The sequence below is a fragment of the Solea senegalensis genome, linkage group LG18 (genome assembly GCF_019176455.1).
Source record: "Solea senegalensis isolate Sse05_10M linkage group LG18, IFAPA_SoseM_1, whole genome shotgun sequence".
Taxonomy (NCBI): domain Eukaryota; kingdom Metazoa; phylum Chordata; class Actinopteri; order Pleuronectiformes; family Soleidae; genus Solea; species Solea senegalensis.
In genome coordinates, this window is record NC_058041.1 from 16,048,334 (window position 1) to 16,072,397 (window position 24,064).

The following is a 24,064-nucleotide window of genomic DNA, read 5'->3' on the forward strand; positions in this document are numbered from 1 at the left end:
GAGGCATGATGTCACACGCCCGACGAGATGATGAAGACAATAGTGAAGATTATCTCTCGTCTATCTTCTTCCCTCTTTTCCATTCTTCTATTCACCCACCTCTCCTGCCCTCCCCCTTAACGTCTCTCCTCTCTCCTGCCCTGACCTGTGGAGGCAGATGTTCGTGCACTCTGGTCTCTGGTTCTGTCAGAGACAAATGTTCCTGTTGGGTTTTTCTGTAGTAAGTGAACAGTGCCTCCAGATAACGTTTGTCAGTCTAACAGTGTTAAAATCACTCGAACAGAATCAACCGGACTATTTATATTTAACTCTTAGTGATAATATTATAGTAGTATATATACAGTATGTCAGTGTTACTTTCACACTGTAAAATGTACCGTGTAAAAAGAAGGCAGTGAGTGATCACATTCTCCCTTTTGAGGCAGAACAGGTTCATGTTCCCACATGTCAAATTTCACAATCGCTCTCGTTACCACGGAGAACAGAAAACGCTGGTTCTGCAACATAATTCACATAATGAAGGTATCGGTGGCCATAGAAATAAGTTGGATACCTGGTATAGACTGTGTTCAGACACAGTGTTCAGACTCATACACAACCGTGCCACCATTGTCTCATGTTCAATAACACTGAACCCTTGGTGGGTCACATGGTTGTAGTGGTTAACACTCTTGTCTTTGCAGCAAGAGAACCCCGACCCTCATGTGGAGGATAAAGATGGTACCCTTTCTCGACTCAGGGGAAATTGAGGTTGGGAACCACAATTTTGAAGTATTCCTTTAAACAGAATGGTGGTTTAATCTGTAATCTGTCGTATAGAATAGAATAGAATTTCATTCTATCTGTAATAGGAATCACTGTGCCTTCATTATATTAGGTCGGTGGGTGACTGATGAGGTAAATCTGTCTGTCCAATGCAGTAAGAGGAGAGATTAGTCCAGATATTGTCCAGAGAAGCTTTTAAAATCCCTGTTCTCACTGAACTCAGACAGTGGAAACTGATGCAACTTGCACATGTCACGTAAGACCCAACATCCATCTCACACTTTTTCAAACAGACCCAACAAAAGACAATCTGTGGTACAGTTCAGTGGCAAAACCTGATATTTGATCCCTTTAACATGATTAATCTAACCCAGTTTTCAAAGATGACTTTTGTGATCCCAAATAACAAAGTAAATCATGACAGGAGCAAATTATCATAATCTAGTGACTCATTTACAGCCAAATCTATAAAACCTAACATTATTTGGAATTAGCAAACAAATTATTTTTAAGAGATGTTTAGTAAATTGATTTAAAAAAACATTTTATAAAACATATGCACAAACATCTTAAATAAAAGGTTGGGAAAACTCTGAAAATGGGCACTCCCAAATAAATCTCTTGTGGCCCCTCTGTGGGTCTCGACCCAGTGTTTGGGAACCACTTATCTAACCATGGCACAAAAAGACTTTTTCATTTAGAATCCCTTTTATGTGGACTGTTCAAACTAAACCATACTGTCCTTGAATCACACGTTTTTGTTTTTGTCTCTCTTCATACACACACGCACACACACACACGTACAAACACCACCTCCATCATAGCACTGTCTCCATGGAGATGTCTGATCTCACTGGCTATAAAAATCTCCCAACACAGAAGTAAAAGAAAATTGTCTTTCCTCATTTCATTATGGATGATTTTGGCTTTCACAGTTTCCCTTTCTTCCTCAGACGTAAACCACCTACAGGTCTTTCTTTGCCTCTGGTCGACTCTGTGCTGTAAAGGTGGCCTCTCTTGGGCTGGGGCTCAGCATCTGGATCAGGTCGTGAAGGGCTTTTCTGATCTCAGCTCCAAACTTGTGAGCATCCTTGAAGGGAGTCACAAAACAAAGCAGGGGTATTCCATTAAAGTTGAAAAACGGTGCATCCACTCTGTGAATGTCACCTCTGTCAAAGCTCGTGTGCAGAGTGACAGAAAATGTGTCTTGTAATGTGTCTAATGTTTTTTTTTTTTTCCCATGGGAGCTGACCGACATCTTGCAACAGTTTATGGACCAAAGATGAATCAATGAATCGAGAAAATAATCAACATATTGATCAATGATGTCGATTAACCGATTTCCTGATCTGACACTAGACTAAAAAAAGCTGCACCACTAAAATGAGTCAAAATGGTCACTGATTTATCGTTTTCATATATAGAACTGACGCAGTCCATCATCAATCAATCTGTTTGAATGTTTTTTATTCTTATTAAAAAGTTCTCTACTTTTTCAGCTTCTTAAAAGTGAATATCTTCCGTTTCCTTGCTTCACATAAACAAAGAAATCATTAAAACAAGGCATTGGTAGATTAATCCATTATGATTATTGATATGGAAGTAATGTCTTTTACTGCTCTTCTTTTGTATCGTTACAGAAGTATTTTTATATGTAGATGTGACTGCTGGTGTATGCAGGTGCAAGTGTAACCACTGATATTCTGTGTGAACATCACAGAATATCTTAGTTAAAGATAGAATAACTACTCACAGTGTCTGGACATGAGTGCTTGCACGAGATGTGGAAGTTAATCATGTTTTCTCCCAAAATGTAGTAAGACACGCCGTAACCATCATCAGCCACCTGTAAACCAACAAACACAAACAAAAACAAAACGATATAAACAATCGATTTATTGGCCGTGTATATCTGACTCCGCCTCCGTAGGTGGCGCTGTATCTCTCTATAAGCTAGTGCTTATATGATATATATATTATATACATATGTAATGAATCACAGTTTCCTGTTGACATTTTCATCGCAGAAAAACAAACGGTGAACGGTGAGCTGACTGAACGGAACGCTAACGCTAACGCTAACACCACTCTGAGTGAGCGTATACATGCAGGAGTAATCGGACTATGAATTGTATTATCCAGGTGTGTTAGTCTGACTAAGACTAGCTCGATTTTATTCAGACTAATGTATTTACGTGACATTAAGAAAACAAAATTATGGTAAAAACTAGTTTAAATTTTACATTTCGCTTTGTCTTATTCATTATATTATTAAAATAAAATACACATATTTGTGTTATCAGCCAATCTTACATACCCAGCACTTCCTTTCAAACAGACTTTCAAAATAAGAGCCACTGACTGCTTTGAATTCTCACCACTTCCTGGATAAACCTTTTGCCATAACGCTGAACAATTAAAAGAGTCGTGATGCTTATAAAATGACATAAACGTTTTCATGATATTTTTAATTCAACCAGTTCACTCTAAAAAATAAAACAAATGTACGTAATGAATTTGTGTTATTCTACAACTGTAATTAGCAGATTGCAACAGGAGCTTACAGTCATTATTCTTGTAAAATAAAAGATGTGTTTTAGGATTTCATTCATTGTATTAGTTCATTCTATGAAACATATCATCCCACAACTGTTGTAATACATTAGCAGGAAGTAGTCACACTTTTGCACGTGCGCAGAACACGGTACAAATGAATAATGACGTCATCATTTTCCCAAAGTAGTGTGGGTGGCGTTTTTCCCACTCTGGGACCGGTTTTCCAAAATTCCAAATTGCTCGCTTAATCCTGGTTCAATAAAAAGCCGATACAATAAAAAACCTGGTTTTCCTGTGTGCAGCCTACAAACAAACAACAACAAATGCCGATGTAGCATGACACTGACCGGACCAAAGCCCCCTCCACAGGAGATGTACTCTGGGTGGTTGACAATGTCAAAGAGCTCCGCCTGCTGGACTGGAGTCTGACTGGTGGACAGACGCCAGGGTTCAGCCAACACCTGGAACGGCAACAACAAAGCAAACACATGAGTTCACTGAAGTCTGTGTCAGGTGATTCCCACCAAACAGACACCAAAGTCAAACTGAGACATGAACCTCTTTCAGGAACGGAGACTCCACTCCAAGGTATTTGGAAACCACGTAGAGGCAGAAGAGGTGTCTGTCGATACCAGCGCCGGTCATCGCCATGCGGTAAAGCTGCTGGTGCTTCTCAGACGCTGACCGGAACAAACGCCTGCACACCTCTGCTGCCTGGTGGACAAAGCACACATTCAAAAGAGACACTATGATTTACTCTAAAAACAATAATCAGACATTTAAAATGCAGGCATGTTAGGACTGCTGATAGAACTGCTATATAATGTACCCAAACACTGTATAAACGTGTTGAAACTAAAGGGATGGTTCAGGTTTCTTTGGTTGTATGAGGTACTAACACATGGTCAGTGCTGAGTTGTGTGTCCTCCCTGTGCTGTAGGCATTTCTCAAAACTGATGTTTTCTGCTGTCGTTTAAAAGAAAAAAAGGTTCAACAGTGGACAAAAAACTCAAGTTTACATGTGGACAAACGGACAAAACAAATAAAAAATGCTTCTCATGTATGTGAGGACAAGGCAACAGTGTCTCTGGGCGGTTCAGGGCACGGCAGCCACACACAGTGAAGCAGTCAAGCTGTGACCATGGGACTGTATGTGACTCATACACACAGTCACACTTTACCTGACGGTTTCCATGGTCTTACCTCTCCACCCTCCAGTGCTCGCACAAAGGCACAGCTCTCGTTAGTACAGGAGCGGACGGTTTCGGTGCGGCCCTCCCTGAACAGACGGGTCATGGAAGCTTCATACGTCAGGCAGAACGTCTTGCGATTCTATGACACACACAAAAAAATGTCAGTCCTAATTTCATGTACAAATATGAAGATTTTTGTATGTTCAGCTGTTACCGAGGAGACAGTAAACGGATAATTGACTATATGCAGATAATTGTCACTTACAACTTCCACTAAAGCATAAGCCGGCTCCTTAACTCCCAGTCAGTTGTCACTAAGGGGAAACTGACTTTTTAAAGTAATGTTAGCGATTAATATTGTGAGGGATTTCACATGGCCTTAAATGAAAAAAGGTGTCTGCAGACAACAGCAGAGCACTGTTGTATCACTGAGCACAGCCACTAATGCTAAACACTCTTGGTGACACAGACCTTAGAACATCTCTGCATCTTTGGCTGAGTGTTTACTAGGAAATAGGTCTGGATTATTCAAAACCAGGAGGAAGACATATAGTGTGTATATAGCCAGAGTGCTGCTGAGAGGTAGACTCACCCTGTAGTAGGCCAGCTGAAGAGCCGTCTGAATGAGGGCGTCTGGACTGACCCGACACCTCTTGATCCTTCCTTTGCCAAAGTCTTGGAAGGATAAAACATGGAAGTCCACATCGTCGGCCAGAGTCTGGGCCACTGCCAGGGACTGAGTGATCTGCTCCTCACACTGAGACAAACACAAACACTACAGCTTTAACATCAACACGACCAGCTTGTGCTTTTTGGACCATGCTAATCTCCCCACGGCATTTTCAATAGGGTCCTGGCACCATTTGATATTCAGGACCTAATAATAATTGTACTAATAATAACAATAATAACAATTCTAATAATACATAGTAAGTAAAAGCTAGCATCATGCTGCAATATCTGTGTACGTCCATTGGCACTAACTGTGATCAAGGACTGGATATCATCAGATCATGATCAGTATCATCAGATCATGATCAGTATCTGTGGTGACTTTTCCTGCGATGATTTTAAACGCTGTTTAAAATTATTTCGATATTCATGATATTTATTCATGTATATATGTATATGTATATGTATATATATATATATATATATATATATATATATATATACATATATATATATATATACACACACATATACATATATATGTATATATATATATGTATGTATACATGTAGAGCAGGTGACATGTTTTGTGCAGGTAATGCATTATTATATATTAGTGCTGTTATTTTTTTTTCCCAAAAACACACTTACTACTCTGCTGAAATAATTGGCGAAATGCATCAAAGTGTGAGGAAAAATCCCTGATACAGTCAGAATGGAATGTTGCTGACAAAGGAAAAAGAAGCTGTGTTTTTAGCCCAAATGGGGGAAGGAATGGATGACTCACCTCTGGAGGGATTTCCCAGTTCAGCTTCTGGGGTTTTGGTAGTGATGCATCTACATCTCCTTTGCAGTGACCCTCTGCATTGTAACCCAGCTGGAAACAGTCGGTGGCTAGTGTGTACTGTAAAGACATGCAGAGCAGTGAGGGACTCTCCTCTCACTCAGGGCCAGGATAGTGTGTAACCTTCTTTTTCCACCATTTTCCTTACCTCCCATAAGTGTGCCAACACTGGAGCATCAGCCCACGAGTGCTCTGCATTTATGCCGTTCTTTCCGTTCTTGTAGTAAACAACTGAGAAGGACTTGTCAAACCACCTGGAAGACGGGACCGAGATTTTTTACAGTAGCTCACAAACTTAACATCTTGCAATGATCCTGGACTTGAACACTAATTCAACAGCACAACAGCATCAAATGACGCATTAGATCACAAGGTAGAGTAAAAATGATTACCTGTCATAACATTTACCATGTAACAGGGACTTGGCATAGCGATCTAAACTGGCCTGAGGGTCGTCTCCCAGAATGCCTTGTTCTTCATCATCCAAGGTCACGAAGAAGGCGGCTCTCTCGATGCAGTCCAGAGAGCGTTTATTGATCCCGCTGCTGAAATATGTCTGTCTGGCTTTAGCCCATGGAATTCTGGGTAACATAGAAGATAATAATGATGACAACACATTAAGGATGTGGTGGGCTGTGTGTGTGGTTTCATCACTAGTCAAGCTGACCTGTCTCCAGCCGTGAGAGCCCCGAGTTTGGCCTCCCCTGCAGAGGGAGGTGAAGGGTCGTCAAGGATCCTCTGGATCTGGAATTCGATCTCCCTGGGGGACAGGAGTCTGCCCGCCTGGTACACCCTCAGACGGAAATACCGACCCCTGTGGTAGATGGCTATGTAGTCACTGTCCTGCCAGTGCTGCACAGAGTCTTCACATGGAAATGAAAGCACAAATATATTATGCACAGTTATGAAAAAGTGATTTGTTTTGGTTTGGATGCACATCAATGACATTTGAATTAAATTAAATTAAATCCAACCTTCTATTATCTATAGGCACTACATACCCCCCTCAGGCGGCTCTGCTATTCATGAGCTCTTTGATTTTCTCACATTTTTAATACTGTATAACAGTTCTGTCAATTTCAGATATAAAACATTTTAATTTGAAGGTTAAATGTTGGCTCAAATTAAATCAGAGTTGCACTCATTTCAGCTAAATATACTTATTTAGTTATAATCGTTGTATGCTTTATGTGTATGTACATTTTCTGAATGTAAACATTGTTGGAAAACAGGGAAACTTTCCACAGTGACACCCTGACACAGAGTCACTGTGGAAAGTCTCCCTATGGTAACTATGGTAACATTCTATGGTAACATTCATCTTCCCAACCCTAAAACCCAGAAAGGAAAGAGTGGAAAGGCCTGAGCGTAAACAAACACATGACACAATGTAACTCAGTGCTAGAGCGACTTCGTCTTTCAGCTCAGGTTGTGGGTTTGATTCCTGGCTCCACTAGTCTAAATGCCGATGTGTCGTTGGGCAAGACACTTGTGAATGGGTATGAAAGATGTGCGACAGGAAATGCACTGCATGGACTGTAGAGGTGTCGTATGACTGTGTGAGCGCTATCTAAATGACCAGATAGAAGACCATTTAACATTTAACTTGACTAGTAAATTCAAACTTCACAGTGAAAACATCTTGAATTGTGAAATACAATTCTGTCCAAGAGAAGACAAAGATACATCTAAAAGTGGCGCTTGAAGGCCATTAATAAAAAATGGAATGACAACTGATTCTATCTATGGCTGTAGCAGGATGCACACACTTGGACACGCATACAGTTTAATTTCAACATGCAACAGTGACAGAGAGGTGAGCGAGAGAACTGCCCGGTCTGCTACCTGAAGATACGACACTGACTGTGGACGTCAGTGCAAGCATTGACTGTGAGTAAGAGGGAGCATGATGGAAACTAATGCTGCACACGGCTCTACAAAGAGGAAACAGGGCAAAACACAAGGGCTTTTATACTAAGGTAAGTAGGGGCTGGGTAATAAATGTCAATTAATGAACTTCTCCTTATCCTTCACGGCCCGACTCGCCCCTTGGTCTCCCATTGTTAAGATAAGATCCCCTGAAGCTAAGAAAATGTTACAGCCAGAAGAAAGCTGAGATCTTAATTCTATAACGTTTCGCCCAGCCCTAATGGTCGGTGTAAAAATCTTTTGTTTTTTGATGAAAATGTGGTGGGACAAAGTGAAACATGGCAGACTCCTACGGTAATGTCATTCATGAATAAAGAGCAGTGTTGTAATCTGTTTCCTCTCATGGTGACTTCTGACAGAACATGCTGCTTCAGTCACGGGATGGATAAGAAACATTGAATAATTATGTCAAATCAATCATACACAGTGACAACATGAAGCACATGTGGTTTCTACATTTCAAAGTGGGATGGGGGCATTTGTGTAAAAATATAATTGCTACCTGTTTGCGCTCCGGGGATTCGACAAGTGTCAAACATCCGCTCAAACTGATAGGAACAGCAAGGAACTGCAGACCTTAACAGCCACTAAGTAGGATGAAGGAGGGGCCAATACAACAAAAAGTACCGGAAAGAAAGAGAGAAGGGATAGAATAGGAAAAATAGAAAGGTTTTCGGGTAAAATATAAAAAAAAAAGAAAGAAAAATGTATAAAAGGAAGAGAAAAGATACTGGTTAACAATAGAACTTTCCCATAAACCCAGACAGACCTGAGGTGAGACCAGAGAGCAGACATATCAGACCATACACACTCACACACACATGGACTTTCCCCACATGTTTTTATCCCATGATGCAGTGCCAGGCATCTTCTCTGTGCTGCATCATCTCTAAAGTAGTGGTGCGTTACAATGAAGCCAGTGTCGGCTTCACAATACACATTAAAGTGTTTTTCTGGTGTGTGTGTGTGCTTGTCCTTGCTACCTTTACCAGAACCAGTTTGCTCTCACTGAAAACATTTTTCTAAATAGATTTTAGTCACAAAAGGCTCAGCTAATAAAATCTGCAACCTGCTTTTGTCAAAGACATTTTAAAGATATAGAATATATTATGCACTACTTAAAATATCCTGAACTGGATAAAGTGTATATCAATTAATCAAAATGTTTCACACATGAACCCATACACAAATGATTCTTACATTTTGAATACCTATTTTATGTATTTAATATTTAGTCTATACAATATTTTAATGTAAAATATAGAAGTGCACTGCATTGCAGACACACAATGCAGGTTGGAGAGAAAGATCCTAAGTGTTGTACAATAAGTGATTTTTATTATTATTTTCAGTTAACTAATTTTGTCTATTATTTATCATTTTTATAAACTTAATTGGCAATATTTTAAAAGATTTATCAGCCATAGAAATACCCATATTTGGAAATCACTCAACCCCACTAGACCACAGTCCATGCCAACTTTAGTGCGGGAAGTGAGCAGTTAATGTCATAAAGCGAAAGACACTTCAGTTTCCACTCAGAAAAGATTATCTCACAGCGAGATGAAGACATTATATTCTGAAGATGATCACTTAAGCAGACATAGATTTTAAAAGGCAAGCCTTTTGTGAAGTATATATAGCCCTGTGTCACTGCTGGCAGCCATGTTTCCACTGAGAACGTGTCTCCATGAACTCACTCAGTCACTCTCTGACTGTGTCTCATGCCTAGTCCACGTGTAGCCAGGTATTTTTAAAAAGAGATGTTTTCTGCTGCTGCTTTTGTGACTGCGTTGACAACATTATCGCACTGCACAGCAGTTCGTCCAAGCCTGATGTCGGCATCGAGGGAAGCTGAAGTTGGAGTGAGTTCCAGTCGAGTTCTGACTGGTCGACTTTTTGCCGTTTTAATTTCATACAGTCTATGGTTAATTCGATTTCATCAGGGGGAATGTACCAAGCGCTAATGGGGGTGTTTTCAGTGCACCTCTGTTTCACAGGTAACGGCGTGTCTTCAGAGATGTCAAAGACATCAGCAGTGTGGCAGCATTTTACAAAAATAGATGGCGGGAAAAAAGTCGAATGCAAAGTTTGCCAGCAACAGTTTGCAAACATGGAATATCATATAAAAACTAAGCTAACTTGTCTGCGTTAGGTTGCTCCGTCCATTTTGAGTATATGAATATATCAGAATTGGCATATTTCAATGTTTTAGAAATATCCACAAGTCGACTTTAAGTCGAAATTTCAGGGCTTCAGTCGACTGAGAAGGCCTGTGGACAACCACAGTTCAAAAGAACCTGTAATCTCCCTTAACTGCTCATGTTTAGCCATGTAACATACAGTATATGAACACGGTCAGGATCATTGTGTAGCCACAGAGAGTGTCTGTGTATGTGTGTACATGTCAGACTCTTTACCGGTCTCCTCTCCAGGAGTGCGTGTTGTGTTGAATATCCTCTCACACTGAGCAGCACACAGTGGAATGACAGTGCCTGGTATACGGCTCTGGGAAACACAGAGGAGGAGGAGGAGGCAAAAGCACAGGGAGGAGAGCAGTGGAGGATGATATAGTAGTCGAGTAAAGAAGAAAGAATTCGAGAGAGAGAAAATAAGGAGAAATCAAGCGAGCAGAGGAAAGTACACCAGGAGGGAGTGAGGAATCAGCATGGTATGTAAACATGAGGGAATGACTTCACTCACAAAACACAATGGAAATACACATGACAATATGTAACATACACTGTCCAGACACACAAAACACTAATGGATTCATCGTCACACACACACACACACAATCAACCTCACCACCTGTTATCACATATATTTGATTATCAGTTCATATTTTGCATCTCCACACAGAAACATCTGGTCGCCATAGCAATGAGACACAAATAGCGAAAGCCCCATTCAGACCTAATGGAAACATCCATCGTCAACCTTTATCGTGTATTCCTTTTTGTAGTCTTAGAATCTCCACCACGGGAACTCAGAGCAACCTCACATACCCAGAGTTAGACGGCTGGCACCGAATTTTGGAATCCAATGTCAGGGTTGCTGAGGTTGCTCTGCGTTTTCCGAGTCACAAATCCAAGTTCCTCTGTAAGGAACGCCGCCCTGAACTCAGAATTTTCCAAGGTCTGACTACAAACGGAAAGTTCCATGAAAACCTGGGATCAAAATGCGTCCCAAAAGCATCTTGTGTGAACACATGAAATTTAACCATGTTGATTGATTCATAACATTTACGTTACACACAGTAGCTTATACAAAACTACACCGTTAATCTGCTGCTGCTGCTTGCTCCTCAGCATATTTTGGGAGCAAGCAGTACTGGCCATTACTTGTCAATGTTTATGAAATGTAGCAATAACAACAAATCTATTTGCATAAAGCAAGTATATTTGTCTTCCATGTTAAAAAGAGATTATTTAAACTTGAAAAAATCTCCTTTGAAGGAACATTTAGGTTTAGGAAACTAGAGAACTATCAGTATCAGTCGTCAGATGACGGGAGTGACCTCCAATGCATCCTGAGGTAGGTCAGCATTCATGCAGCTCAGGAATATGGACACATGCGTCCACAAACCACATTAGATTGATGTTCTTGAGACTGCAATTGAGCATTCAGGACAATACTTAGTGTGATCTGCACATCATTCAAGATGGATGTTAATACCAGGTCTGAACAGGGTCTGAATATACAGTATATGGAGTAGTGGCTGCACTCACAGGTTTTATCTCCTCTTTGTTGAGTTTGCGACGGTACAGGAAGAACGCGGGAATGCTGTTGCCTGCCCTGGCCGCCTGGATCGGTGTGGGTGTCACGTACAAGTCCTGAGGAGAAGAGAAACACACGTGGTACAGAAAGATCACATGTCTGTGTCCACAGAGATGACAAAGAGAACAGTGGAGGCTGAGGAACATCCTACGTAGAGAGATTTCCTTACCATGCCATAGTAGTTGCTGTTGACCATGATGGGGCTTCGTCCCCGTAAGTAGACGTATTCCTCCCACCAATCACTCACCTAAAACACACAGAAAATCTTAGCGGCCATCACATTACTCGGATAAGAAAATGACAATTAAAACCTCAGAATCTTTGAAAGTTTTCAAAACACTGAAACTTTTGAAAAGGTACTTTGTCATTGGAATTTTACATTTTCTCTAGTCTGCCTTGCATTCGACATTTAAGTGACACTTGAAGTAAAAGCTAGGGCTGTAAAGTCCCAGTTCACTGGTCAGTTTATGAGTCGGTACGTCCTGGTTCGACTCAAATTCTGATTGGGCGACTTTTTGCCGTGTTAATTTCACGTGCTAATGGGGCTGTTTTCAGAGAACACCCCCCTTTTTTTCAGCATTTTGGATTAGCCCGACCCACAAGAGACAGATAGATTAAAGAACGTCCGGTGGTTTTATTTATTTTTGAGGTGCAGTCAGTCCTCTTGTCAAAGACATCAGCAGTGTGGCAGCATTTTACAACTTTTCGCGGGAAAAAAGTCAAATGCAAAGTTTGCCAGCAACAGTTTGCAAATCACAGTTCGACTACAAACATGGCATATCATATAAAAACGGTAAGATAACTTGTCTGCGTTCGGTTGCTTCGTCCGTTTTGAGTACATGAACATATCAGAATTAGCATATTTCAGTGTTTTAGTCTAATAATCATTGATTCGTTTTATTGATTCGCTCCCATGTTCAGTCTCGCTCTGTGCGAGGACATGCACAGAGACAACAGTTGATATCGCGCTGATATCACTAGTTGACATAGTATATTTTCGGAACGCTTTCAGAGCCGTCAGACTCTGTCGACACAACACCCCCCTCCCCCCTCAAATAGTCGATTCTGAGTCAAAATTTCAGGGCTTTGGTCGACCAAGAATTTCTTTGGTGGATTACAGCCCTAGTAAAAACTTTCACCATGCTTCAGCTGAGACGTCAGACAAAATACATGGCTGCAAAAGGATTTCAGGCCAGCCAATATTATAAAAATCAATTAATAACGATGTTCTACATGTTATTTTTGTATTTTTTTTATATATGATGGCAGCCATATTGGAATCCCCTAGTTTTCTTTAAGCAGGAAAGAACCCCTGAACTCAGAAATTGCAGATTTCCAACTAGAAATGGAACACAGCGATAGTATTGTGAGTGTTGTGGTGAATCACTTACGTAGTTGGATGCCCACAGAGCTTTGAGTTTGAGGTACCACTGCAGGCGCTTACCAAGGCTGCTCTCAAACTCTGTTGCCAGTTTGGTCATAAGCTCATACTTGTCATCATCCATTAGAGGGCGCACAGATTCCAGATACTAAACAAGACACAAAAAAAGCACAGGTCAGCTGAATACTAATATTAAATAGGTTCTAATAATAATAATAAAAACGATTATTAATGGACAGACAGACAGAGAGTAAGACAGACAAAATCATGTCGGTGTTACAAACAAATCAACTTATATAAACGCTTATTACTGTGGGCTGAGGAGGTGAACTCTGAGGATGGATTGTGTTTGTGCATGGTCGGAAAATAGCATTCTCACCCTCTTCACAGTATCCTTGACAGCAGGCACAGGCAGATTTGGCAGTGAACCCTGGTAGCTGTAGAGCAGAGGCTTCCTGCCAGAGAAGATCCGCACCAACGCCTGGCACAGACACAGACACACACGCATATACAATCACATATCGGTCTTTCAGTCTTTCTTCGTGTGCAACATCAATCACAAATATGACACTGGGGCCTCAAAGATGAATCAATTATTAATCGGTTACTAAATTAAGCGTCGATTACTCAGGTTGAGTGTGTATTAATAATTTAGCGCTCCGATTTTTCTGCTTCTTATATGGGAAGAAATCATTAAAACTGAATATTTTTGGTTTGTGGACAAAACAAGACGTATGAGAACATCATCATTCCCAGGACTGGGAGATACAGACCAACGGTTTTCAACATTTTCAAACTATTATAGGTCTGGACAATATACTGTATCAATATTATATCTATATAATGACATCATGACAAGATATGGTCTTAGATTTTGGATATCGTCATAACGTGATAAGGTATCTGTGATAACTTTTCCTGGTTTTAAAGACTGTTGCTGACCATCATCATGATAATCATCATGTTTATTATATTGAAAATATTACAGAAACACACAAAATATAATTATTTAAATATTTACATTTGTTAAAAATGCATGAAATCGACTAAATTGTATTCAAAAAGTCACAAATCACTGAGGAAAAATGAGAAGAAGAAAAAAAAAAGGTTTAAAAGAGAACTGACCACCCAGACTTTGGTGGTGTTGGACATTTTGCCATGTTGCTCAAACATCCAGCGGTGGTAGGACAGGAGCTGCTTGAGGCACAAGCGCATGGTGAAGATGAGCAAGAGCCACAGCATGGTGCTGAAGAGCACTGCTGACACCACCACCTGGCACTGCGTACTCATCGACTTGCTGGAGACGTGGGATTAGATGGGAAAGGGGAGGGACAAATACAATAAGTAAATAAATATATGAGGAAGGAAGAAGGGCAGAATAAAAGCACATAATCATGGATGGGGGAGGAGAAATGAGAAATCATTTCTGGATTATTTTCAGGAACTTGTTTTTTAAAAAGGAAATATCAAGCTAGCAAATCTTTAAACATGTAATATGGAGATTCGGTAAATCGGACACTCTAAATTGACCGTGAGAGTGAATGGTTGTTTGTCCCTGTGATGGACTGGCGATCTGTCCAGGGTGTGATCGCTCCGCCTATCGCTCCTTGTCAACTGAGATTGCCACAGCTCCGCTGCGACCCTCATGTGGAGGATAAAGCGGTAGAAGACGGATGGATATATCCGGAGTGCCTGAGCAAATACCTATAAATATTTTGAATAAAGTGTACATCAGCGGCCACAGGACATCACTAGTCTCTCTGGTCCTTTCTTCTTTCAGTCTCTTCCACTGTAGTGGGTTTCTTGGCCATAACTTTGTTTTCCATTGGATTACGGTCAGGACTCTTTATTGTCAAATTATAGTTGTTTTTCTTGCATTCCTGAACAGAAAATTAGTTTTAATGGTTGAATGTTATGCTTGATTCATTTCTGACTTCTCAGAGAATAAGCTCAGTGAGTCAGTTTACATTTGGGTATAAAAAGGTGAATTCAGTTTGCCATTTGCCAAATAAATAACAATATCTGTTTTACTTAGTGACAGGTGGTCTCATACATTTGTTAAGCACAGTGTGTATATATATATATGTGTATATATATATACACATATATATATACATATATACATATATATACATATACATACACAAATATATTAGGGCTGGAAGGCCAGAAATAATGTGCTGTGGCAACCCCTGAGGGGAAAAGTTGCATACTCATGCAGTAGATATTTATTTCCTTCACTGTGCAAAATAAATGAACATAATGAAAAATATAATATAACTATTCACAGTTAAAGCGGATGCAAGCAAAGAAATCGAGTAGGTAGCAGTCTGTTCTGCCTACTGTTTTTGTGATTAGTTGTAAATGGGGGATGTTGGCGTGTGTGCAGATATATGATAATACATTTTAAAGCCAGTATTGGCCTATAGCAATAATGTATACTGATAATAGTGTGCATCCCTAGAAATCTCATAGAAGATCTAACAAATTTCACCTCACAATGAGCAAAACTCTTTCAACCTTAAAAGTTCATGCAACATTGGGTTTATATGAGGAGCAGTCACAGAGAGAAAGAAACATGAGGGGGAACACCGTAAAGAAAGGGAATACGATAGAAAGACAGAGAAGATGGCGAAGAAGGAAGAAGTTATTTTGAAGTGTGGCTGTATCATGAAGGCTCACAACGGAAAACATGGCTGTCAGAAGTGACATGAGGAAAAACAAATCTTAGCAGTAAAACTTACCGAATAAAATCAATATCAGCTTAAATCTACAATAAACGGTGCTCTCACGCAGCAAAGTCCATAGAGAAAATCTGTGTTTTTAACTCACAGGGGCAGAGGAGCTGCTGGTCTACTGCTGCCATGTTTTATACGTTGAACTTAATCCAAAACAAAGGATTTTTAAAAACCAAGGTCACAACATTTGGACTTACTGATGGAGGCAGAAGCTGATCTGATCAAAAACAAGTGAATCAGTTAGAAAGGATTATTTTCTAGTAGGAAAAGGATGTCTGACAGGAAGATAAAGAAATAATATTACTACATTAAGCTGCAACAGATAAGAAGCTATAGTAATGTTCTTTTTGTCCACACTGGCAGCCATGTTTTCATGTCTTGAGCTGGTTTATGGCAAGCAGGTGTGCACAGTGCAGTCAGTGTCAGTCCTTCTATAACACTTCTGAAAACCCAAACTATGACTGTATGATGTCTCTGGGACACAGTGACAGCACATAATCAGAGCACATTTTTGTGTCATCATTAACTTTTCCTGTTTCTCTCCTCAGAGTCATGAGATGAGTTACCTGACGGGCAGGTGCTCCTGTATCTTGGCTATGAGGCCCATGGAGGGATCGGAGCGTGTGTACATGGTAGCCAGGATTGCTATGACCACAAAAAGCCAGGAGGAGGGGCTCGCAGGATACACACCCGTCACCACACTGTTCTGTACGTGTCAGAGAAGAAAGATTGGCTTTAGATCCCTTTTCTATCAAGAAACAGTCAAGTTTATGCATTATTGTGATTGTTTGAAAGTTTTCATATTATGCTGGATTGGGGATTATTTCATATCTTAATTCAAGAGCATATTATATTGATTTGAGAGCATTATGTATTGATTTTGCGTTTTGATATTGGCTCTCAAAACTCTCGCACTCAAATTTACGCTGCTCGTGCGCAAACTGTGTGCTCACACTCGGTTATATTGCTGCTCGCGCAGATTTCCTGCACTCAAGCTCGAGCTCAGGAAACTTGAGCTCACGGATCTCTGCTCTGCTCTTGGATTTTTGGTGCATCAACGCTATCAACCAATAGAAGGGCGGCTAGTGTTGACCAATCAGATTATCACTGCTTCCTTGCAGGTGCGTTCGCTGTACTTCAAGGAGCGTCGCATACGGGCGGGCACTCTTTCAACTGGGTTTCAACCGGCCCTCCAGGGTTGTATTAAATGTGGTTCCCTTTATACTGGCGCCCATGCTTTTCATTGCAATAGCTACATAAAGTATAATAACAGCCACATGGGACAGCGCTCCTTTCCTTTCGTGTGCACCTGACACACATTTCTGTGAAATCCAGGCTTTTCATCATAATCTAACAGAAAGAGCTGATAAATGATAACTTACATGATATGAAGTGAGCACTACAAACGCAAGCCTCTTTGACTGCAGTAACACCATTGCTGGTTCTATGTTCACAGTCAACTACGCTACAAGTAGGCATCTTATGTGTTGGACTGTTGTACAAGTTAATGGTACGAGTGTTTTCTGACCCCAAACTGTGTGCGCACATTTTTGTGACGTAGCTCTTGAAAGGGTCTACAGCTGTAAAGTGGGAAACATCTGTTTAGTATCCGTGTGGTTGTTTAAGGCTCACAAGCAGCAGTTAACAATGGTTTATAAGTGCTTGATTATAGTTATTTATTATTCCCATAAACAGGTTAACAGTACCTTAATAAACCCTGTCTTGAATGTATTAATTAACCTGAATAACATTATTTAAAGGTTAGTAAATGTATCCTGATTGTAAAGTATTATCTTTTATTTTATAGTTGTATTGTTTTACTGTTATTTTGTAAATTTCACAAATTAACGTTATCATAAAAGTGGGTTTATTTTTAACTTTTAAAAAGCCAAAGACACAAGAGAAGACAGTGCTGACATGTTGAGAACAGGAGGAAAAGAAACACGGAGGACAAACCTTCAGTCTGATGATTCTCTTCTTCCAGGAGCGCACACCGGAGAGGTAGATCTCAGTGAGGGCCTGATGGGACAGCTGCAGGTCAATACCCTCAGGAGTGACTGTGAACTGGAAGGCCACCGCCTGGTGCGCTTCTGCCATGATGACTGTGCAGACAGACAGATGGACAGAGTGAGGAGAATACAGAGCACAAAGGACAAATGTGTCACTGCACAGCCACTTACAGCTGAAAACACTGTTGTCTACCTGATGTGATATGAGTCTAAAGTTGTACAATGACATATTAGGACGAACATTCAAATTGAATTTCAAAATAAAACCATATTCACATAACAAAAATAAATTTATATCTATGTTATAATAAATACAGCGCCTTTCTGTGATGTTGCCTTTGATCTTCATGTAGTCTTCCAAAAACAGCGTAATTCTTTTATGCAATAATAATAGTATCTGTCACTCAAGTTTCTTCAAGTGAGCCACGGAGGAAGTGTCTCATTTTGCGATACATCTGTCATGTGCGCATTTCTCGTCCACACACTGCCAGAGTCACTTACTAAGTCATCTACCGAGGTTGAAGCCTGTCAAGGGAACTGTTACTGACATTAGTGATTCATCATATCAGACAATATTGGCTTTAAAACGTATTATAAGATATCGGCAAATACACAAGATCCCCCATTATGACTAATAACTAATGTCAGTCCGCAGAATAGTCTGCTACCTCCTTGATCTCTATGCTGGTCCACTCTACAACTATAATTATTTTATTGTTTTATTATCTGCGTGTAAGAACAGTGTAAGCGTACCAGACATTTATTTATCCTTAAAAGGAGCTTACCTATTACTAGCTACTGAGTTGCCTTACCCTGGAGTACATTAGGCTGACTCGCTTTGCAAATCCCCAACATCTTGATTGCATTTTTACATATGATGATTTGACACTCATCGGTGCAAATGCTCACTTCTGCGAGTTCCACAATCCTAAAATACTGCAAACAACGGATACATCCAGTTAGTGTTCGAACAACTGACGTTATTATCATCATTATTATTATTATTATTATTATTATTATTTTGCACAACGAAGAAAATGTATATCTACTTCTGCTGCAACATGAGTACAAAAATGTTTTTGACTCAAAAAGTTCACCGCAAGTTCAGGTGAGAAGTCAGAATACCATGGACACAAGCGTATCTTGGGCGCTATACGTGGTATTCTGCGCACACAAACAGCCTAGCAAAATGTCTACGGTTAAAAATTAAACACTACTATGTGTACAACAATTTAGTGTGAAACAAATATGAAGTGCTATTGAAGCAGAAGTTTTTTGCTGGCTCTCATCCATCACAATGACTCAAAAGCTTTTAAATTAGGGTTAAGGATTAGTTTCCAAGTAGAAAATCTGGGTTTGGAAATTCAGAGTCCTGAATGTCCAACAACTGGAGTATACCATGAAATCAAAAGACATGATATGTTGCTATGTTGTAAGTGAAAATGTAAGTGAAATGAAACACAACATTTGCATCAAGATTGATAGATTGTGATGGAAAAGAGCTGACTGGTTGCTGATGACACAGCTCGGTTGAGTATGGGGTTCCCCTGCTTCTCTTCACAAAGGGAATTGATTTTTCTCCACAAATAGTTTACTAATAATGCCCTGAGGTGACTGTGACACAAGACTATGACCTTGTTAGAGGACATGTCTGCTCTTATTGTGTGTGTGTATCTAAACACGTACACACAGTCTGGTTTCCATGACTTCAGAGGACATTACATTGACTTTCATTAATTTCCTGGTGACTTTTGACTCTAACCATAACCATACCTTCACCTCATTCTAACTATACAATGTCTTCACCTTAAAATGTAAAATTTGATTAATTTGTGAAATGTATAAAACATAATATGAAGTATAATTATAGTTTAAAAAGTCACTTAATAACACTTATTTCATTTACGCCTAATTATTTATGAAATATTTCATTGTTTCTAACACACGTAAATATCCTTCATTTAATAGTAAAAAAGCCAAAGAAATAAACTAGGAATTATCTGAAATGAAAGGTAAAATCTATATTTTAAGATCATGTAATACAGATCATAAACAGTAGATATTTTATATTATATATGAGTGTATTTACAGTGTATTGTCACTCTCCTTTGAGAAGTACATACATCTCAAAAGAAAACCTTTCATGAATTCAGAGAAACAACCTGTTTCCAGCTTTAAATCCTGATATACCTAGTATATGTGTAAACAGCCTAAAATATCCAGCTATTATATTTATGTATAATATTGATTCTATTATATAACTTAACATTTTAACAACTTTGTATCAACAGTACAGTACTGTGAGTTCAGGGCACGGAGAGTGTTTATAGTAAAACAACTCTGACGCATTTAGAGTGCGGGTGCAACTGCAACCACTAATCAAATAACACTTTAGTGCAAACCCAAATGAATGTCGATTAAAAACCACAATACAGACTTGTATCATGGTTTTGCTCTCTGGCATCTGACAAAATGAAAGATTTCAGTTTCACTGCCTTACACTGAGCAACCACAATATTTGGGATTTACACTCAACAAATTCATGAACTTTTCATGAATTATTGACAGATTCAGCAGGAAGAGTCTTATCTTCTATCAATAAGCTTAAAGTCTTTTAAGATATTGGTTATTCCACCTACTCGCATCTCTATGACTCACGAGTCTCCCCCAAAATACATTATGCTTCATGTCTCTGGGGATTTAAAGAGTGTAACATAGCAGATTCTAAACAGAAAAGAGCCATGCACTGTTTTTTAGGTGCCCCCTAATATAATGGTAAGGAAAACACCGGATCAATATATGAATAGTTCCCCCTGGAGTACATTTTAGAGGTTGGAAAAAAACAGCAAATTAAAAAACATAGACAATTAGCTATTTATCAAAATGGGTGGCGACTGATTGATATAATAATCAATTAATAATAGCTTAATAATTTCACAAAACTGGATTGATTCAGTTATAGCACTTACAATTGTCTGCTGACTTTCCAGTTGCTAGTTGCTACAAGCTCAGCCTATTAAATAAGGATTTATTCAAATAAGTATACACTACAATGTGGACAATCACGGATACAGACAGAATGAATAAAGCCACGGTGACTAAGGAAAGAAAATAAAAGCTATCATGAAGAGAAAAGACCAAGCAATCTCCAAACAAAAGAAGAGGAAGACAACGACAAGAAAGATAGCGGACGCAAGCACAAGAGAGCAGTGAGACTAGGTATACCCAACTCGCCCAGATTTTGGAAGTGCTGACAGCACAGAACTGAACCCATTGGTAGGTGAAGTATTAAGCCTGCTGAGCAAGCAGAAAAAAGATTTAGACAAAAGAAGAAGTAGCCGCCAAAGATAGTCATCCGAGCCTCGCCCCCCAACTCCCCTGCCCGATGGACCTTTCAACTGTGAGCCGCTCGAACCAGATGTGTCTGAGGGAGCTGTAGCATCGTTCTCTTCTTCTTGGTAGTAATGTGTCTTATTCCCTGTGTCTGCCACCCGATGGTGAAGTCAGATACTACAGGACCCTGACGAGCGAGTACACCAGGGTCCGCGATATGTGATTGGAGGTTAAGAAGCTGGCTTATTATTTGAGCGGACGTTAACAATGAATCTCCGTGCGTATAGTCATTTCACTCCTGAAGCTTTTCTGTGGGCGCTTTGGTGTTTGCTGTTTTCACTCATACCAGTTTGATGGCATCTCACTTTACTAACACAGTATTGGTGTTGCCTCCATCTGTCTTGTCATCAAAAAAAAGGATCACTTCCTGCGGGCAGTGCGGGAATGTCACCGGGCGACACCAGATCTAAACTAAACACTGCTGGACTGAGAAACACAGAGACAGACTTGAGTGTAAGAACAGTGTAAGCGTACCAGACATTTATTTATCCTTAAAAGGAGCTTACCTATTACTAGCTACTGAGTTGCCTTACCCCGGAGTACATTAGGCTGACTCGCTTTGCAAATCCCCAACACCTTGATTGCATTTTTACATATGATGATTTGACACTCATCGGTGCAAATGCTCACTTCTGTGAGTTCCACAATCCTAAAATACTGCAAACAACGGATACATCCAGTTAGTGTTCGAACAACTGACATTGTTGCCCAATCACCTTTATACCTGTGGATGCCTGGTGATGCCACCCAGTGTATAAAATGTGAACTGCAAACAACTCATCTCCATGTATTTGGCTCATTAAACGGTTTTAAGTTCATATTAATTTGTCTGTTAGTGCTGACTGATGAAAAAGTAAGTTTGTGCATTGAAAACTGAGGATGCAATGTATCGTGGAATAAAATTATCATCAAATGTATTTGTGAGACCAGTAGAGATGTACAGCACTAGTTCTGGACTGTGAACAGAGGTCCAGAATTTTTACTCAGAGGAGTTAGAACAGCTACATAAACAATGCAGCTGTCAGTGTTAATGAGGCTGAGCGGAGTGTTTCGTAAACAAAAACCTTCAGATAGAAGTACATGTATAAACTTTACATTTTTAAAGGTACTCTGACATTAATTTAAGGCATAGAGGGACATTCCCTGAATAAACCATCGTTAAAACGACTTGTCAGCTCTTTCAGACTTTCATACGGAGCAGCCCAAGATGAAAAATACAGGGTTAATTATAACAAAGCTAATGTTTACATCTTGGTAAAACAAGACGCCAAAACACGCCCCGTTTAACCACACAGAACACAAAGCAGAATTTGATTCAGCAGTAGTAACACTGTTACCAGTACTGTATTACCAACCTCCTTTTATCACTGATATCACTGATTCATACAAAATGTCCCGCTGAAGTGTCGTCCTTTAGGTTACAATTAAGAAAATCGAAGCTAGCTGACGTTTTCAATGCACTGGGTTGGAAAACTAACGCCAATGCTAGCTATGCTAGCTGGCTCTGCTAGCCGAACCCCCAGCTTCACGGTAGCTGCTGCTGATAACTTATCATCTGCGTTTACTACAGCATATGTGTTAGCATACCTGGTGCTGATGCTGCTGCTGTCAGCGGAGCAGAAATGTCGAGAATGCAGGGCGAAGAGTGGCGAAGAAGAGATTCAAGTGGCGAAGAGATTCAGTTAGACTTCTCACGAGACCACCCTCTCTCCATCTCCCCCTCTCTCTCTCTTACTGTATTGATGCTGCCTTCAGGGACAATCGGAAATGTAGCACTTTCCTCTGTCGTCTCGTCCTCTCATCTGACAGCAAATGATGGAGAATTCAAGAAAATATTTGACCCTCAGTGAGAAGTAAAATATTTATTTCCCAAAACCTTTTATATGTGGGGCCCGAGTTTTAAAAGAATGACAATTTACCCACTCACTCATCTTCTACCACTTTAACCTCCACATGAGGGTCGCGGGGCACTGGTGCCATAATCCCAGCTGACATAGGGTGAAAGGTGGGGGACAGCTCCAGTCCATCACAGCCAGGGACTCATGTAGAGACAAATAAACTGTCAATTTACCATCCATCCATCCATCCTCTACCGCTTTATCTTCCACTTGAGGGTCGTGGAGGGTGCATTGGCAGGGTCACACCCTGGACAGTCCAGTCCATCACAGGGCCACACATAGAGACAAACAACCATCCACTCTTAAACCTACGGTCAATTTAGAGTGTGTAATTTACCTAATCCCCATCTTGCATGTTTTTGGACTTTGGGAGGAAACCGGAGAACCCGCAGAACCTGGAGAAAAGTCACGCACACACGGGGATAACATGCAAACACCATGCAGAAAGGCCCTTGTTCCGAGAGCACTGTCACTTCAAACTGTGACAAGAAAGATATTCACACATTCAAATATTTAAACAAAACATTGTTGAAACACATGCATTACATATTTTGAATCGTTGTGATGTAGACAACAAGCTACAACCTCATTTTCATCAAAAAATAAATGGACTCTGGCTATTAGCATGCTGAAGTTATGCCTGTGTTTGTGTCTTTCAATACTGTGCTGTTGTACACTGGTCAGAAAAAAATAGAAATGGTAGCAATAAACAAGCTGAATGTTCTCTCATAGATACTATGTATGCAGATTAAGTATTAGGATTAATTATCATATTGCAACCCAAAACAGCCTGCATATTGTACCTTTAATAATGGCTTTCAGGGTTAAAATATAGTTTTACTGTGTATGCATACCTTGACACAAGGGATATTTTACAAGTAAAACTAATTTGATAGCAACAAAACA

At 40.0% G+C, this 24,064-nt stretch overlaps 1 protein-coding gene across 2 annotated transcripts; it reads right to left on the bottom strand.

The window, feature by feature from the left end:
- Positions 1-942: 942 nt before the first annotated feature.
- LOC122759191 (carnitine O-palmitoyltransferase 1, liver isoform-like) lies at positions 943-22,979 on the bottom strand. Of its 2 annotated transcripts, none has more exons than XM_044013840.1 (19): positions 22,848-22,979; positions 17,815-17,960; positions 16,425-16,564; positions 14,246-14,417; positions 13,500-13,601; positions 13,131-13,268; positions 11,909-11,986; positions 11,691-11,795; positions 8,462-8,546; positions 6,698-6,893; positions 6,423-6,611; positions 6,179-6,284; positions 5,974-6,090; positions 5,107-5,271; positions 4,525-4,653; positions 3,880-4,035; positions 3,669-3,782; positions 2,519-2,611; positions 943-1,855 (listed from the first exon to the last, which is right to left on the bottom strand). In XM_044013840.1, the coding sequence occupies exons 2-19, from the start codon at positions 17,953-17,955 to the stop codon at positions 1,730-1,732; spliced, it is 2,352 nt and encodes a 783-aa protein (XP_043869775.1). In that variant the 5' UTR covers positions 17,956-17,960; positions 22,848-22,979; the 3' UTR covers positions 943-1,729. The 2 variants fall into 2 exon arrangements, with proteins under 2 accessions (XP_043869775.1, XP_043869774.1); XM_044013839.1 differs by lacking the exon at positions 8,462-8,546 and adding an exon at positions 10,380-10,467.
- Between the last annotated feature and the right edge of the window lie 1,085 nt (positions 22,980-24,064).